This window comes from Geotrypetes seraphini, chromosome 2 (assembly GCF_902459505.1).
Source record: "Geotrypetes seraphini chromosome 2, aGeoSer1.1, whole genome shotgun sequence".
In the NCBI taxonomy this organism is placed as follows: Eukaryota; Metazoa; Chordata; class Amphibia; order Gymnophiona; family Dermophiidae; genus Geotrypetes; species Geotrypetes seraphini.
The window spans coordinates 421018578-421036034 of NC_047085.1; the positions used below are offsets into that span (position 1 = coordinate 421018578).

At 46.3% G+C, this 17457-nt stretch overlaps 1 protein-coding gene across 1 annotated transcript in view; it reads left to right on the forward strand.

The window, feature by feature from the left end:
- EFCAB1 (EF-hand calcium binding domain 1) overlaps positions 1 to 15968 on the forward strand; it is a 35932-nt gene extending 19964 nt beyond the window's left edge. The window contains exons 5-6 of the mRNA XM_033931143.1: positions 1582 to 1686; positions 15659 to 15968. Coding sequence (XP_033787034.1) covers positions 1582 to 1686; positions 15659 to 15709 — 156 coding nt within the window. The 3' untranslated portion in view covers positions 15710 to 15968. The remainder of the gene's footprint in view (positions 1 to 1581; positions 1687 to 15658) is intronic.
- The last annotated feature ends 1489 nt before the right edge of the window (positions 15969 to 17457 follow it).

Sequence of the window (17457 nt, forward strand, 5' to 3'; positions counted from 1 at the left end):
GTATAGGGGAAGGGAGGGTGCAAGCATGATATGGGGGGGAGGAGAGGTGCCAGCATCCCAAGAAGATAGCGCCTAGGGTGGTCAGCCCCCACCTTACTATGCCACTGAATCTAGACTATAATCTATTTCTATGTATTGACATCTTATAACAACGTGTTAGCTTAGGGTACAGGACCTGTTCTAGGACTTTGGTCAGATTGCCCAATCTTACAGAAAGTAGCAGCTGGGACAAAACATCTATTTAAAAACTTTACGTAATAGTTTGCTAGTAATGCTAACTAAGCAATATTCTTTTTTTACTGTAACTCTAAAGCATTTCTATATCATTCAACTTCATCTTTTATTAACTATATATCCTGGGCAAAAGGGTGTCTTATACATATTGGGGTTTGGGCTCCCCTATACCCTGCTTAATACTATTATTCCCATCACTTCTACATGCAAATGGCATGTTTTGAATGTTATTAATTTGGACTTTTTTTCAATAATGGCAAAAAAAAAAAGAGATGTGTAGCTGGACAATCCACATGCTAATTTGCCGGCTGCGCTAGCCGCTACCGCCTCCTCTTGAGCAGGTGGTAGTTTTTCGGCTAGCGCGGGAGTTAGCATGCACTTAAAAGGTGTGTGCGATAAAGCTGCTAATGTGGCTTCGTAAAAGGAGCCCTTAGTGGCCCTCCTTCAGCTCATTTGGATCCAAAATGGCCTGACTTAAAAATTAATGAAGACCACTGCTCTATTTTATCTTTGAAGGATGTTACCTATACCAGTCTCTGTTAAGTTATCCTGTGACACTTTTTCTCTGAATTTATAACTAATGTTGGTTCAGCTAACATAGCTTAATTCTGAAGTATTCTTTAAAAGGTACTGGAACTGCAGTACTGAAGATGGAAAAAGTTTTGCATGATAATTTATTGCTGCTGTCTAAATTTTCAGAGAGAGCCTCTCAAAAATTAACTGAATATGAGATAATCATTGTTTCTCTTGAGCAGACAGGGGGCAATTCTACAAATGGCACCCTACCGGCACCTTAGTTAATAGGGAAATACAGTTTGAAAGGAAAATAGCTTTAAATTTAAAGCAACTACCAGCGCCTACAGAAAAGGCACTGGAATCATGCCTCCAGGAGCGCCTACTGTCTCCTAACGCCACTATGGGTGCATGCCATTTATTTTTCATTTCCAGCTTCAGTTAATCCTTTTGGTTCTACAGCGAGATTTATACTCAGTCTCCCTATAGTACTTAAAAGTAATAAAGAAAGGATCTTTTCCTAACATGTTCACCTTTGTAGCACTTACATTCAGTGTTTATTCTAGGAATCAACATACAAAGGTAATTTCTACATATTTATATAATATGTATCAGTTTGACTAGATTATAGCCACTAGACTGAATGCTTACTGCTATTTATATTTGACCCACTGAGATGAGAATGGTGTAATTAATCAAGTCTTGCACAGAATTCAAACACATAAAATCCTATCATGAAAGCCATTTATGACCTAATTTTAAAATATATATATATGGCATGAAGGTAATATAGCTGTACAGAAGTAAAGGCAGCATGTGCATCACTTTTTTCAGGACCACGACCACGATAGCAAGGTATCGTATGATGACTTTCAAAAATCTGTTAAGGAGGAAACTCTTCTTCTGGAAGCATTTGGCCCATGTTTACCAGATACTAAGGTATGTTTTTCTGAACTAAAGACTTGTACAACAATCTTTAACCTTTTCCTATCGTGTGTCCCGGATGACGGGACATTCCAAAAATGACATAGACAGTGGATAAACAGTCTGTATGGACTAATAAAGAGCCAGGAACACAAAATATTTGAATTTACAAACTTATGACTTATTTACATTATGTTTACAATAGCCATAAATGATAACAGTGAATAATACAAAACTTTGCTAAAATAATTACGATTTGAACCAGCGTAACGTAAAATTTATTACGATAGGAAAAGGTTAATGTCCAACAGCAAATCTTCTGTGCTACATTTTAAATTTGTATTGAGATGTTTTTCTTTTGTGAAATATTTTACCTTGCTGTTTGAGTTTAAGATGATACAGCTATGGTATTATAGTAGGAATTAACATAAATAGGATAGTGAGACTTTTAAGGCTAGATGCACTAAAAATACCGACTTGATTGCTGTTGGCTGATTCTCCAGCAGTGAATGGTGCGCTATCACATTTGCATGCAAATACGACTGACACATGCACAGAGCCCTAACAGCAGTGACAGGGGAAACAGCCTCCTGTCACTGCTGTTAGGGCTTCTTTTTTAATGGCACAGATGTTGTGTGTGCATATATAACACACACCCAACATCTGTGCCATTAAAAAAAAAAAAAATAAAGAAACCCCTCAAACCACTGCCCCCCCCCCCACCCCCGAACCAAAAAAAATGACAGGAAGGATGCCCACTCCCTCCCTCCCGTACCTTTTTAAAACATTGGAAGCAGGAAGCCCACTCTCTGGCTACTGCTTTGGACCTGCCTATCTAATTGACGGGCCTTCCACTCCCTGCTGCATAATGTGATGCAGGGGGAGGGGCCAAAGGCCCTGATTGGTTCAGACACCTAAGGCCCCCCTTATCTGTGCGTCCCTGGGATGAACTGGGAGGGGCCTAAGGCCGATGTCGGGTGAAGTCATTCATGCAGAAGGGGGTAGCATCTCTCCTGCTGATGTTGGGGGTCTTTTGCCCACCTCAGCTGGCTGAGCTGATTGCAACAGGGGAAATTCCCCTGTTGCGATCAGCTGATGGCAAGCTGTGGTCTAGTCACAAAGATAGGCGGCTGAAATGTAGGCCAGGGCTTCCAGCCTACATTTCACCTGCCTATCTGCGTGAATCAGGTGTGATTCTCTAACCAGCGCTTGATTGACACGCAATTAGCGGCCGCTTTTAAGGCAGCCATCAACATGGGCGCCGGTTAGAGAATCCTGGCCTAAATGATTAGTGAAATAATAACTTATACCCAAATCAATACCTTGTACAAGTGATGAGATGTGATAGTGGACTTTTGTCCTTTAAAAATACCTCAGCACATGTATGAAATTGCCTACTCTTTATGTGAAGAAAGTATATGATGATCATTGTAATTGCATCCATCATATTGATTATCATAAATAAAATCGGTGAGCATATTACGATATATAAAACTAAATAAATAAGAGGTTTAGATAAAATGCGCCAAAAGTATAAAAAAAGCTAAAAAAAAATAGTGAATAGCAAAATTATATACTGGACGTATAGGAAACTTATATCATAAAAAACTCTTCAGTTCAACAATGTACAACATTCACTTATCTGTAAATCAGTTCAAACGATAGTGGCCAGCCAGTGTTTCGCCTAGCGCTGCATCAGGGCAAAGAACTAACACCCCACCCCCTTTTTTTTTACACAAAACCATAGTGCAGTTTTTAGCACCAGCCAAGGCAGTAACAGATCCAATGTTCAAAGAATTCCAATGAGCGTCGGAGCTGTTACCGCTGTGGGCAGCACTAAAGTCTGCGCTATGGTTTTGTAACGGGGAATAAGCATTTTCTTATTAGCACTTCAACTTATGCTGACTGATGCCATTGAGCATGGAGTTGAAATACTGATGAGAAAATGTCCGGTCCTCCTTCTGAAGATTAAGTTTTAAATTTATATTCTGTGGACTGCTGTCCTGCACAGTTTGAAGAGGAAGCTTTGGAATTTATATAATAAGTTGAACTTTCTTACCTGCTCAGTATTTTTCGCTGCGTGAACCCCACTATTTACCCTTCTCCATTGAGAATATTAACCATTTAACACAAAAACATAAAATCATTCTGTACACAAACCCATTTTCATCATATGCAGTTTATTATTGGATACATACAGTTTATCCAATCATAAATGCCTGTAGAAAAATGAGTTTTAAGTTGAAAATATTTTATTTAATAATAATAACAGCTTATATACCGCAATACCGTGAAGTTCTATGCGGTTTACAAAGATTAAGCAAAGGTACAAATTGATTGACTTTAAGAGGGGAGGAAGAAAGAGGGTTAATAGGACAGGAAATCCATTTTTGAGGAGTGATCAATAGAACAAGTTAATCGCTATAGAGGGGAGAGAGAAGAGAGGATCAGTTGTCTAGATACTTTAGGAACAGGTGTGTTTTCAGACGTTTCCTAAATTCCTCATAAGCAGTGGGCGAAAGCAATTGTTCTAGGTCTTTACCCCTTGATGCTGCTTGGTGCGAGAGAAGATGTTCATGGTGTTTTTTCAGTTTACAACCTCTCACTGGGAGGGAAACGAAGTTGGAATGTGAGCTTCTCTTGTGTCTGTTGGCTTAGAAGACAAAAAGGTCAGTTATATATTTAGGGGCAAGTCCGTGTAGTGCTTTGAAGCAGAAGCAGGCAAATTTAAACTTTACGCGCGCCTCCATTGGCAGCCTATGCAACTGCTGGTAATAGGGTGTCACGTGATCAAACTTCCTCAGCCCAAAGATCAGTTTGACCGCTGCATTTTGCATCAATTGTAAACGCTGCATGTTCTTTTGGGAAATTGCTAAATAGGCGATGTTACAGTAGTCAAGTAGACTCAGTACGAGGGATTGGACTAGGGTTCTGAATGCCGCTGTATCGAAATAAGCTTTAATGGATCTAAGTTTCCAGAGAGTGAAAAATCCCTTTCTGATCAAGGAGTCCACCTGGTCTCTCATTGTTAGGCACTGATCCAAAGTTATACCTAGTATCTTTATGGTAGGTTGGATAGGGTAATTAAGATTATTGATACATAGTGGTGATTTGGTGTCAAGCGGATGTGGCAAAGCAACGAAGAAAGTTGTCTTTTCTGAATTAAGTTTGTCATCCAGTGCCCCATCACGTTTATGGCTTCTGAAGCTTTAGAAATAAGCCCGAAAAAAGGACAATGAATACAGTAGAAGATACATTTATTCAAGAACTATACAGCAATTATCCCCCGGTCCCAATAGAGTGGTGGCCTATATATTTCAGTGCTTCTGCAAAAGCCTATGTCCTGCATGGTGCTCTCGTTAGTTTTGGATGTCCCAGAAGCATTTGGGTGCCTTAGTAAGGGCCAGCGTTTGCTCTACCAGAAAATGTGTTTGATTGCTCGCAAATGTATTTTGCAGAATTGGACTGTGGCAGAACCCCCAGCATACTGGCATTGGCGCAACTTACTTCACCAATTGGTGAGCTGGGAAGCTAGGGATGCTTGGGGGGGGAGCAGAAAATGTAAATTGCAATTTCCACTCATTTGGGATCCATATTTGCAATCGCTGTCCCCCAGAGGCTGTAGTTTACTTTTGAACATGTTCCATTATTAGATTTTGCAGTATCTATGACAATTTTACTCTTGGATGGGAAAGACTTCAAGCGCTCTTGAGTACTACACAATTAGAATGAATTTAGTGTAGACCTTAGCATGTGAGCTATCATTAATCTTATTTTTTTTTTTTAACTTGGCATTATATTTTGATTTTTTTAAGATTTAAGAATTTTTCAAAATTTTTTAAATTAATTTTTCTTAATAATTAATAGCTGTTAAACACAGAACTTAGCTCAGAATGAAGACTGCCGGTTCAATGAGCTTCGGCATATGTTTGAATATACCATTTTATGTTTACATATAACACAACCCAGGGGGGTGGGAAGGATGTTGGCACTTGTAATTGTATAAACTTTGATGGATTGGCTCTTGTTGGTTTCTATGCGGATGCCTGAATGGCAGTACTTGAGTTTCTTGTTTTTGTTGTTACATGTCATCAGTCACATATGTTTTTTGATGGGGGGTTTTCTTTTTCACTGATGTAAAGTTACGGAATGGGGGGGGGGGGGGGTTGTTTCTCAGGGCTCGTAAGAGTTCAGGGCCCTGAGACGGATATGCTTGAATTACTTTTGATAGTTGGGATTGGGAATAGTTGTGACCTGTTAGATACTTTGTTTGTAAAAATGATAATACTTTCTTATTGGGTCTGTACAAATCTGTTTATGTAGCAGTTACCATTGTATGGATGGCCGCATTAATATTGTGTGTTTCCTTTTTATTGTCATCATGGGGTAAAGACCTAGAACAATTGCTTTCGCCCACTACTTATGAGGAATTTAGGAAATGTCTGAAAACACACCTGTTCCTAAAATATCTAGACAACTGATTCTCTCTTCTCTCTCCCCTCTATAGCGATTAACTTGTTCTATTGATCACTCTCTCCTCAAAAATGGATTTCCTGTCCTATTAACCCTCTTTCTTCCTCCCCTCTTAAAGTCAATCAATTTGTACCTTTGCTTAATCTTTGTAAACCGCATAGAACTTCACGGTATTGCGGTATATAAGCTGTTATTATTATTATCAATAAAAATGTTTAAACCTAAAAAAAGCAACTAGATATTTGACATGTTAAGGAAGTAGACATTACACAAGGAGAAATTAGGTTCTTACCTGCTAATTTACTTTCTTTTAGCTTCTCCAGACCAGTAGAGGTTAACTTTACGAATGGGTATATATCTAATCATGACCAGCAGGTGGAGACTGAAAACAAAACTTTGGGACAGTATATCCTAGCCCCTCCTCTCTATTTCCCTCAGTCTGCCGAATAGCCAAGCAGAACCAAGAACTGGAAAACAACAGAGAGAAAAAACAATACTCCGAAAGGAGTAACAAATAACATACCCAAAATGCTGTTGGAAAATGCAGAGGAGAAATTCCCGAAGGAAGAATGTCCCCACAGCTCGCCAGCTAAGCCAGCCGAGCCACAGCCGCTGTTCTTCAATTCTCCCCGGCCCTAGAAAAATACTAGAACCCGCAGCAAAAACCAAAAACTGCCCGCGCAACAGCCCCAACAACAACAACAACAGACAGGGTGGGGACCTCTACTGGTCTGGAGAAGCTAAAAGAAAGTAAATTAGCAGGTAAGAACCTAATTTCTCCTTCTTTAGCACTCTCCAGACCAGTAGAGGTTAACTTTACGAATGGGACGTACCAAAGCAGTCCCTCTCACGGGCGGGACCCCCGAAGGGCCGATACCAATACACGCTCACCGAACACCGCGTCCCGACGCGCCTGCACATCAACCCGATAATGACGAACAAAGGAATGCAAGGAAGACCAAACCGCAGCCTTACAAATATCCACTGGAGGCACGAGCGACGACTCAGCCCAAGAAGCCGCCTGACCCCGAGTGGAATGAGCCTTGAGAAACTCCGGAACAGGCTGCTGTTTCAGAAGATAAGCGGAAGCAATCGTCTCCTTGATCCAGCGCGCAATAGAAGCCTTAGAAGCGCCAGCTCCCCGACGAGGACCCGCCAGGAGGACAAAGAGATGATCGGACTTCCGGAATTCCTGGGTCCGCTGCACATAAGAGCGAAGGACCCGACCGACATCCAACTTGCGCAGCTGCCGTTGCTCAGAAGAGCCCTCCCGACCACCCAAGACCGGGAGAACCACCGATTGATTGACATGAAAAGGAGAAACAACCTTCGGCAGAAAGGAAGGAACAGGCCGCAAGACGACCCGCTCCCTAGAAAACTCCAAGAAGGGAGCCCTACAAGAGAAACCCTGCAGCTCAGAAACACGCCTAGCAGAAGTAATGGCCACCAAAAAGACCGCCTTCAAAGTAAGGTCCTTCAAAGAACAGACGTCCAAGGGCTCGAAAGGCGGACGCACCAAAACAGAGAGAACCAGATTAAGATCCCAAGAGGGAACCGAGGGCCGTAGGGGAGGCCTAAGCAACTTGGCCGCCCGCAAAAACCGAATCACATCAGGAAGAGCCGATAAACGCTGACCTGACACCAACCCTCGAAAAGCCGACAGGGGCGCAAGATGAACCCGGAGAGAAGACCAAGCCAGGCCTCTATCCAGGCCATCCTGCAAGAACTCTAGAATGTTAGGCAGAGAAGCGCGAAACGAGGTCACTCCCCGCGCCCGACACCATTCCTCAAAGAGACGCCAAACCCGCACATAAGCCCGAGAGGTAGAAAGCCTCCGGGACCCCAACAGTGTAGAGATCACCTTGTCTGAATATCCCTTCTTGCTAAGGCGACCCCTTTCAAGAGCCACGCCGTAAGACAGAAGGGAGACGGGTCGAACATGGGAATGGGACCCTGCATCAGAAGGTCGTCCGAGAGAGGCAGAGGAAGAGGATCCGCTACCAGGTGCCTCACCAGATCCGCATACCACGGACGGCGAGGCCAATCCGGCGCCACCAGCACCACCAAACCCGGATGGTGAACAATGCGAAGAAGCACTCTGCCCACCAGCGGCCAAGGAGGGAACACATACAACAGCCCCTCCGTTGGCCACTGCTGGACCAGAGCATCCAGACCCTCGGCCAGACCGTCCCTGCGACGACTGAAGAAGCGGGGCACTTTGGCGTTGCCACCCGTGGCCATCAGGTCCATCAGGGGCTGCCCCCAAGCCTGCACTATCAACTGAAACGCCTCGGCGCCGAGACACCACTCTCCTGGATCTAGGAAGTGACGACTGAGGAAGTCTGCCTGAACATTTTCTACTCCGGCTATATGAGAGGCCGAGAGGTCCAGCAGATGGGATTCCGCCCAAACCATGAGCAGAGCCGCCTCCTGCGCCACCTGAGTGCTCTTGGTGCCCCCCTGACGATTGACATAAGCCACCGCCGTGGCATTGTCCGACAGCACTCTGACCGACTTGCCCATCAACAGGGAGTGGAAAGCCAACAGCGCCAGACGGACCGCTCTGGTCTCCAACACGTTGATCGACCAGGCGGCCTCCTCCGCGGACCAGGTGCCCTGAGCCGAGTGACCCAAACACTGAGCCCCCCAACCCAAGAGACTCGCATCCGTCAGGAGCACCGTCCACTGCGGGAGATCCAGACCCACCCCCTGAACAAGGTGAGGGGTCTGGAGCCACCAACGCAGACTGCAGCGCGCCAAGCCTCGCAGGGGAACCGGAACATCCATCCCGTGCCTCTGGGGAGACCACCTCCGGAGCAGAGCATACTGGAGAGGACGCATGTGGGCCCGCGCCCACCTCACCACGTCCAGGGACGCCGCCATCGACCCCAAGACCTGGAGGAAATCTCGCGCCCGAGGACACCGGGACGCCAAAAGCAGGCGAATCTGAGATTGCAATTTGCTCACCCGGCCCTCTGGGAGGAAGACCTTCCCCAAGGAGGTGTCGAACAGCACCCCTAGGTACTCCAGACGCTGAGCCGGGACCAACCGACTCTTGGAAAGGTTGACCACCCAGCCCAGCGACCGGAGAAACTCCACCACCCGAGCAGTAACCCGGGAGCTTTCTTGCAACGACTTTGCCCGAATTAACCAGTCGTCCAGGTAGGGGTGTACCAGGATGCCCTCCGACCGCAAGGCTGCCGCGACGACCACCATCACCTTGGTGAACGTCCAAGGAGCCGTGGCCAGCCCAAAGGGAAGCGCACAGAACTGAAAGTGCCGACCCAAGATCGCAAAGCGCAGGAAACGCTGATGAGAGGCCCGAATGGGAACATGCAAGTAGGCCTCCGTCAGATCGAGAGAAGTGAGAAACTCCCCCGGCTGAACCGCCAGAATGACCGACCGCAGAGTTTCCATACGGAAAGAGGGAATCTTGAGAGCCCTGTTGACCCCTTTTAAAATCGAGGATGGGCCGAAAGGTCCCCTCCTTTTTGGGCACCACAAAGTAAATGGAGTACCTGCCCGTGCCCCACTCCGGAGGGGGCACCGGAACAACTGCCCTGAGATCTAGCAAGCGCTGAAGGGTCTGGCGAAAAGCCTGCGTCTTCCCCGGAGTCTGACACGGAGAAGCGAGGAAAAAATCCGGCAGAGAGCGGGCGAACTCCAGGGCATAACCGTCCCGCACCACCTCCAGGACCCACCGATCGGACGTGATCTCGGCCCATTTGGGGAAAAATTCGCGCAGCTGAGCCCCCACCGGAACCAAAGGGGGCGCCGGCAAGGCGTCATTGTGCAGGACGGGAAGCGGGGGAACCGGCGGAGGGATTCCCTGCCCCCCGACGGGCCCCCCGAAAGGGCTGCATGCGCTGGAAGAACCGACCCCGGGAAAATCCCGGAGACTGGAAAGAAGCAGCCCCACGCCCAGGGCGATACTTGCGAAAATCCCGCAAACGCCCCCTGGCCGCACCCCCCCGAGACGCCGGGCGGGCACGGTCCTCCGGCAGACGGGGAACTTTCGAGTCCGACAGAGTCTGAATCAACTTATCCAAGTCCTCTCCAAACAAAAACGACCCCCGAAAGGGAAATTTAGTAAGCTTAGCTTTGGACGCAGCATCCGCCGCCCAAGCGCGCAGCCACAACACACGCCTTGCGGCCACGCCAAAAGCCATAGACTTAGCCGATATCCGCACCAAGTCATATAGAGCATATGAGAGGAATGAGGCCGCCATCTCAATCTTCGCAACCTCCTGATCCACCAGAGACCAGTCGTCAGACTCTCGATCCAAGACCCGCTCCGCCCACCGAAAAACGGCGCGAGCGACCAGTCCCCCACAAATAGCCGCCTGGACCCCAAAGGCAGAGACCTGAAAATTTTGCTTAAGGATGCTCTCCAATTTGCGCTCCTCAGGGTCCCGCAAGGCAGAACCGCCCTCAACAGGCACGGTATGCCGCTTGGAAATTGCCGAGACCACCGCATCCACAACTGGCGAAGCTAACGTAGCCCGATCCCCTTCAGGAATGGGATACAGGCGAGCCATGCTGCGCGCCAGCCGAAACGGCGTCTCCGGCGTTTTCCACTGCTCCAGAATAATATCCCGAATATCCTGATGCATAGGAAAAGAGCGGGAAACGGAACGGATCCCCCGTAACAGGGGGTCCCCCACACGCGGAGTCTCCGGCGGCGCGTCCTCAAAACGCAAAACCGAAGAAACCTGTTGAATAAGGTCAGGCAGCTCATCTTTCTGAAAAAGGCGCACCACGGACGCCTCGTCACTGGAGAACGGGAAATCCGACAACCCGCCGCCAGCTTCCGTCCCCTCCAGAGAGTCCTGGAACTCCTCAGAAGGGTCCAGGTCCTCCTCCAGACCGACCCGTTCCTCCGACCACAAATTCTCGTCCCACGACACCCGCGGACGCTTGGACAAGGGAGGCGGCGGAGGGGACGTCACGCCAGACGAAAGAGGCAAAGCCGCAGGGAGCGCGGAGGAAAACCCACCCCCCGAAACCCCCTGGGCGCAACCGGGACCCCCAGCCGCCTGAAAATAGGCTCTGCATAAAGAAAAGAAAAATTCAGGAGAAAAACCCCCCGAGGGTCCCAAGGGACTCCCTGCCACAGCAGGGGACCCAGCAGAACCTTGCCCCTGCATAGTCAAAACAGGGGGAAGGTCACCTGAGGTGGAAGACAAAATGGAGGGGCCAGACAGAGAAGATGGCGGTTTTCCCGCCAAAAAAGCTCCCTCCATAGCCTGAAGCGGCTGAGAAACCTGAATAGTCTCAGCCGCTAAAGCAGGCAAGCCGGCATCAGCTGTCAAAAAATCAGCTGAGAGGGAATCCTTCGGGGAATCCCTCCGTGGGCGGTTGTGGAAGACCGGGCTTCCCCACTGCTCCAAGCCGACTCGCGAGGCACCATCGGCGGGGAGCTCTGGGCGCCTGCAGCCGCTGCCGACGGAGCTCCACCACCTCACCGACCCAAACCGCCGAGTTCAGGCCGGCCGCGAGTGCCTCGCGGCTGGACTAAAATTGTGTCCTACTCCCCCGGAGAAGGGCACAATTGCTCCATACGCGACCTAGCTATAAAAAAGTGCTGGTTACATGAAAAAATACAGTAAAATACAGTTTTCTTAAAGGGAAACAACCCTTCAGACCAGCACTACCTCAGGATTTTTTTTTTTTTTTACAGAACAGACTCCACAGGCTCTCGAAGCAATATGCCTTGCTTGACTTAGGGGGCAAGGCTTACTGCTGAGGCTCCTCTAAAAAAATGTGGGGAGGTGGAGGAAGTGGGGGGAGGGACCCCGCTCGTGACCCGCCGGGTTTGACACCCCCGAGGTCGGACGAACCCCCAAACAGAGTCCGTCCAAGCTCCGTCCGGCTAAAAACAGGGACAATAAACCCCCTAAACAAATTCCAACAGCCCTACCAAGGGAGATGGGTACAGATCACTCAACACCTGCTGGAGACTGAAAGAAGACTGAGGGAAATAGAGAGGAGGGGCTAGGATATACTGTCCCAAAGTTTTGTTTTCAGTCTCCACCTGCTGGTCATGATTAGATATATACCCATTCGTAAAGTTAACCTCTACTGGTCTGGAGAGTGCTAAAGAACAGCAGTTAGTCTTTCCTGATAATTTAAGATTCCAAGAATACTAATGAAAAAATCATGTTTTAAGATATTTCTAAAAGATACTTTCTAAATGTTATGGCAGAGAGTTTCAAACCTGACAGCTAAAAAAATGTAAATTCTGTAGTAGAATTTAATCTGGCATGTGAAAGACATGGAATAACAAGATTGCTCTGATCCTGAAACCTTAGGGTACATGTTGGGCTATATGAAATTGGTGAGTCAACCACTGACCCATGGCTGCATGCACCGTGAAGAATCCTTTCTGTGATGTTTCAAGGCAGAGTACAGGGGTGCTTTCCCATTGCCTTCTCCTGGGCAGTGTGTTGCTCCACTATGTTACTGCTGCACAACATAAGGCCCTGTAGTTTACAGCACCTGGTATTCCCTCGTGGTCCCCCATCCAGGTACTAGCCAGGCCTGATCCTGCTTAGCTTCCAATGGCAAGAACAGGCCTACCCAGGGCAACCAGGCCATAAGCATATGAAATCAGTAGATTAGCCAAATACTGAAGATGACCTAATAAAAAGCTTTGGGGAAAATTCTTTAATGGTGTTAAAAAATGAGCACCAAACAAAATTGGCACTCAGTGTTATTCTGTAATAGCAGAGTCCATTATAGAATAGCAGAGTGCCAGTTTTAGTATCCAGATTTGGGCACCAGGATTCAGACCTGGTGAAACCAGCTGTAATTTGGTGCACATCCTGTTATTCTATAACACAATGTACAAATTATAGGAACACCCCTGCACCTCCCATGAAACTAAACTAAACCTTAGGTTTGTATACCGCGCCATCTGCACAAGCGTAGAGCTCGGCACGGTTTACAGGGTTAGGTTGAAAAGGAGCTACAATGAAGGGTTATAGGAAAGGAGCTAGGAAGATAAAGAGGGACAGGGAACCAAAAAGCGGGAAGTGTTAGATTTTTGAAAAAAGCCAAGTTTTCAGGTGTTTGCGGAAGGATTGGAGGGAACTTGAAACTCTGAGTGGGGATGTGAGGTTATTCCAGAGTTCTGTGGTTCTAAAGGGGAGGGATGTTCCTAGTTATCCTACGCGGGATATACCTTTTGTAGAGGGGAATGATAGTTTCAGTTTTTGGGAGGATCTAGTGGAATTAGGGTTAGAGGAATTCCAGAAGAGTGGGATAACGGGAGGGAGGATGCCATGTAGGATCTTGAAGGCTAAACAGGCACATTTAAAGAGGACTCTGGAGTGAACTGGGAGCCAGTGAAGTTTGGACAGGAGTGGGGAGACGTGGTCGAACTTGCCTTTTGCGAAAATAAGCTTGGCTGCGGCGTTCTGGATTAGCTAAAGTCTATGGAGTATTTTTTTAGTTAGGCTTAAATAGATGGAGTTGCAATAATCCAGTCTAGAGAGGATGGTGGATTGAACAAGGACGATGAAGTTTGAATGATGAAAGTACGATCTCACTTTCCTCAGCATATGAAGACTACAGAAGCATTTTTTTACCAAGAAGTTGAGGTGGTCATTGAAGGAGAGAGAAGAGTCTATGATGATGCCAAGGACTTTGCTTGAAAACTCAAGCTGAAGAGTGGAGCCGGAATATAATGGGATGGAGGTGGGTTAATGATCTAATATTGGGCCGAGCCAAAGTAATTTTGTTTTGGACTCATTCAATTTCATTTGTACAAAATGTGCCCAGGAATGGAGGTTCATTATACATGTGGATATGTTCTCAGCGAGATTAGTGAGGTTCGAGTCGGTCTCGAGGAGGATGAGGATATCGTCGGCATAGGTGTAGAGAGTTTCCAGGGGGGATAGGTGAAGAAGTTTCAGAGAGGACATGTAAATATTGAAAAGGATAGGAGATAGGGGTGAGCCTTGCGGGACTCCACATATCGGCTTCCAGGGAGGGGATGAGGTACCGTTTATGTTAATGGTGTAGGAGCGTAGGCGTAGGAATTTCGAGAACCAGTCTAGGACTGTGGAACTTATGCCTATTTCAGAGAGTTGGAAGATTAAGATATCATGATGGACGACGTCGAAAGCTGCGGAGAGGTCAAATTGTAGAAGTACAGCGAATTTGTTGCGAGAATGAAGTTGTTGTACCTTACAGATTAGTGAGGCTAATAGGGATTCGGTGCTGAAGTTGGGTCTGAAGCCGAATTGGTAGGGTAGGAGAATAGAAAATCTTTCTAGGTAGGATGAGAGTTGAGTGGATATGATGGATTCTAACATCTTGAACACACTGGGTTGCACATTATTACAGAATAGTGCATAGCAAAATGTGGGCCCAGTTCCCAATTGGTGCAACTAGTGTCAATTAGTACCCCGTTATTGGCACTAATTGGCTGCATATCTTGAATTAGCACCCAATGTTGGCAGCCACATATAGCATCTGGAGGTTTAAGTGTCAGAATTACCATTTTGCATTTCATGCGATAAATTACATGGCAACTAGTGGGCTTCCTTCAGAAGTGGTCTAACATAATCATATGTACAGACCATCCCCAAAAGGCACTATCACATGAGCAAAATGCACCTAATAATCTCTGTTTTCTAACCTGAAATCTATTCCTCCCATGTCTAGAATATGCCATTTTCCTTGTCTCTGTACCTTATTGTGGCTGTACCTCAGTTGAGTCTGGCTAATTTAGTAAACTGAATAGTGTCCTATTATTCTAAAGATGTTAAAAACTCTCTTATTCAAAAAACACATGTTTTATCCAGCAGCAGAAGAAATATTTGAATGATCCTAGAAATGCCTCTCTTGATCTGTAAACTGCATTGAACTCCATTGGGAATAGATGTAGTACATAAAAACTGAAGAAATGTTAAAAAAAAAAGGGAGGGGGAGTGGACAGAGTGTGCTTCTCTTACTGTGAAAGGCACATTTTGTAAGGGGATTCTGGCTAGAGTGAACCAGTTGTTGCTGTTATTATGGTACATTATACACCTCACAAAGATGTTTTATACTATTTTTGTCATGTACAAAGAGATGCCCTACACACTCAGCGGTATTCATCTACCCTGGCTTGCTAGAGAGGACACTGTGTAGCACGTTGGCTAGTAGAAATAGAACATCCAATCATTGCAAAAAGTTTGCTGCTTAAGCAACTGCAATTTAAGAATATCACTCATATGAATTAACATAAGAACATAAGAAATGCCCCCACCGGATCAGACCGAGGTCCATCTAGTCCGGTGCTCCGCACATGCGGCGGCCAAATTAGGTACTCCTTTTTGGAGACCTGACTTTACCGTGTCCCTCAATATGATATGCAAGAAGGTGTGCATCCAACTTGCGCTTGAATCCCAGTAATTACATTCCTTATAAACTACACGCTCTTGTAATTCGGAAATAGATCAGAGAAGTGTTCTTGCAATATCATATTTTTATGTTTAATCAATTGCTTTTCTGCCCTTGCTCACAGAACATCCTGGCATTTGAAAGACAAGCCTTTGTTCAAGTCAACGAACCCTAGGACAGAAAAGCCGAAGGATGGTAGACTGACAGATTTATTTCACTTGTGCTAACTGTTCCATTTGATAACCTTAAAACTTTTTTATGAGGCTTCACACACCTTTTATTACTATGTTTGCAATGGTCTTAACTTGTCATCATCAGTGCTAGCTGGTAAGCAATGCATTTAGTGATGTAACAATAAAAAGCTATGTCAGAAGACAATGGATATTATCAGTTTATTGAGGGGTTCTTTCCCACTATAAAGGAATTGAATTTGCTTTGTCGCCTACTTAACAAAGACCTTGGCTTTCTTTCATGCTACAAAGAAATTCAAACTGTTTTTGTCACCCTTGTCTCCAACTACCTCTGAAATGCTTTCGTATTTCCCTTATATATACTGATTTTGCCAACATTTGCTTATTTCTGATCTGAGGAAGGGTTACTTTCGAAAGCTAATCATAACCTACATAAAGGGGAAGACTCTCAAAACCACTGTGCCTTTAATGATGGTCACTAAACCGGTTCCAGACGGTTTAGCATGGAAGTATTCTATTAGCCAATTCTCAAATGGGAGTGGGCATCCCTCCCACTGTCAGGGTGTGTGTCAGTGGGTTGCTTGACAGTGGTAGGAGGAATTGGGCATCCCTCCTGCTGGGGGGGGGGCATGTGTCAGAGCAGTTGCTTATGGCGGTGGTGGGAAGGAGTGGGCATCCCTCCACTGCTGGGGGTGTGTTGGGTGGGTTGCTTGAGGGCAGTGGCAGGAGGGAGAGGGCATCTCTCCCATTGCTGAGTCTTTTCCAAGCTTTCTGGCAGACTGTGCCATGCAAATGTATTACAATGAAGTTATTAATATTTAAACGAGCACGCCGGGCAATTCCCTAACCTTGCTGTCCTACATTTGCAGGCAAAATTTTCCGGCAGGTCTAAGCTGTCGTAGCCTTACTGCCTAGTCATTTCAGGAGCACTGATTGGCTTAGGCATTGACAGGAAAGCAAGGCTTGATAAAGCTCAGATTTACCAGAAAATTTTGCCCCCAACACCCACGGCAGGAGGGATGCCCACTCCCTCCTGCTACTGCTGTAAAGCAACCCTCCCAACACACACTTCCCTGGCAGCAAGAGGGATGCCCATTCCATCACACCACCACAGTCAAGCAGCATCCCCTCCCCCCCACAGGGAAAGAGATGCCCACTCCCTCCTGCCACTGCCATCGTGCCCCCCCCTGCCCGTCACACCTTGTTCATGAAGGCTGGCTGGAGGGATGCCTACTCCCTGCAAAAACCTTTGAAACAAATAGGAGGAAATATGTTTTCACTCAACGAATAGTTAAGCTGTGGAACTTGTTGCCAGAGGATGTGATAACAGTGGTTAGCATATCCAAGTTTAAAAAAGGTTTGGACAAGTTCATGGAGAAAAATTCTATAGTCTTCTGTTGAGATGGACATGGGAGAAGCTATTGCTTGCCCTGGGAATGGTAGCAAGGAATGTTGCTACTATTTGGGTTTCTGCCAGGTACTTGTGACCTGGATTGGCCACTGATCGAAACAGGATACTGGGCTAGATGAAACATTGGTCTGACCCAGTATGGCTATTTTTATGTTCTTATGTTAAATGGCAAAAACTAAAAGATTTGCCAAATCCAGCATGGTTTCTTCTATTTCAGACAGGCTTCTATGGTCTGCATCCTACAAATGACAAAAAACAGGCGAAGTTCACCAAGTCCAGTATTGTAGATCAGTTTGTTGCTACGTGCTGCATGTGAGGGTG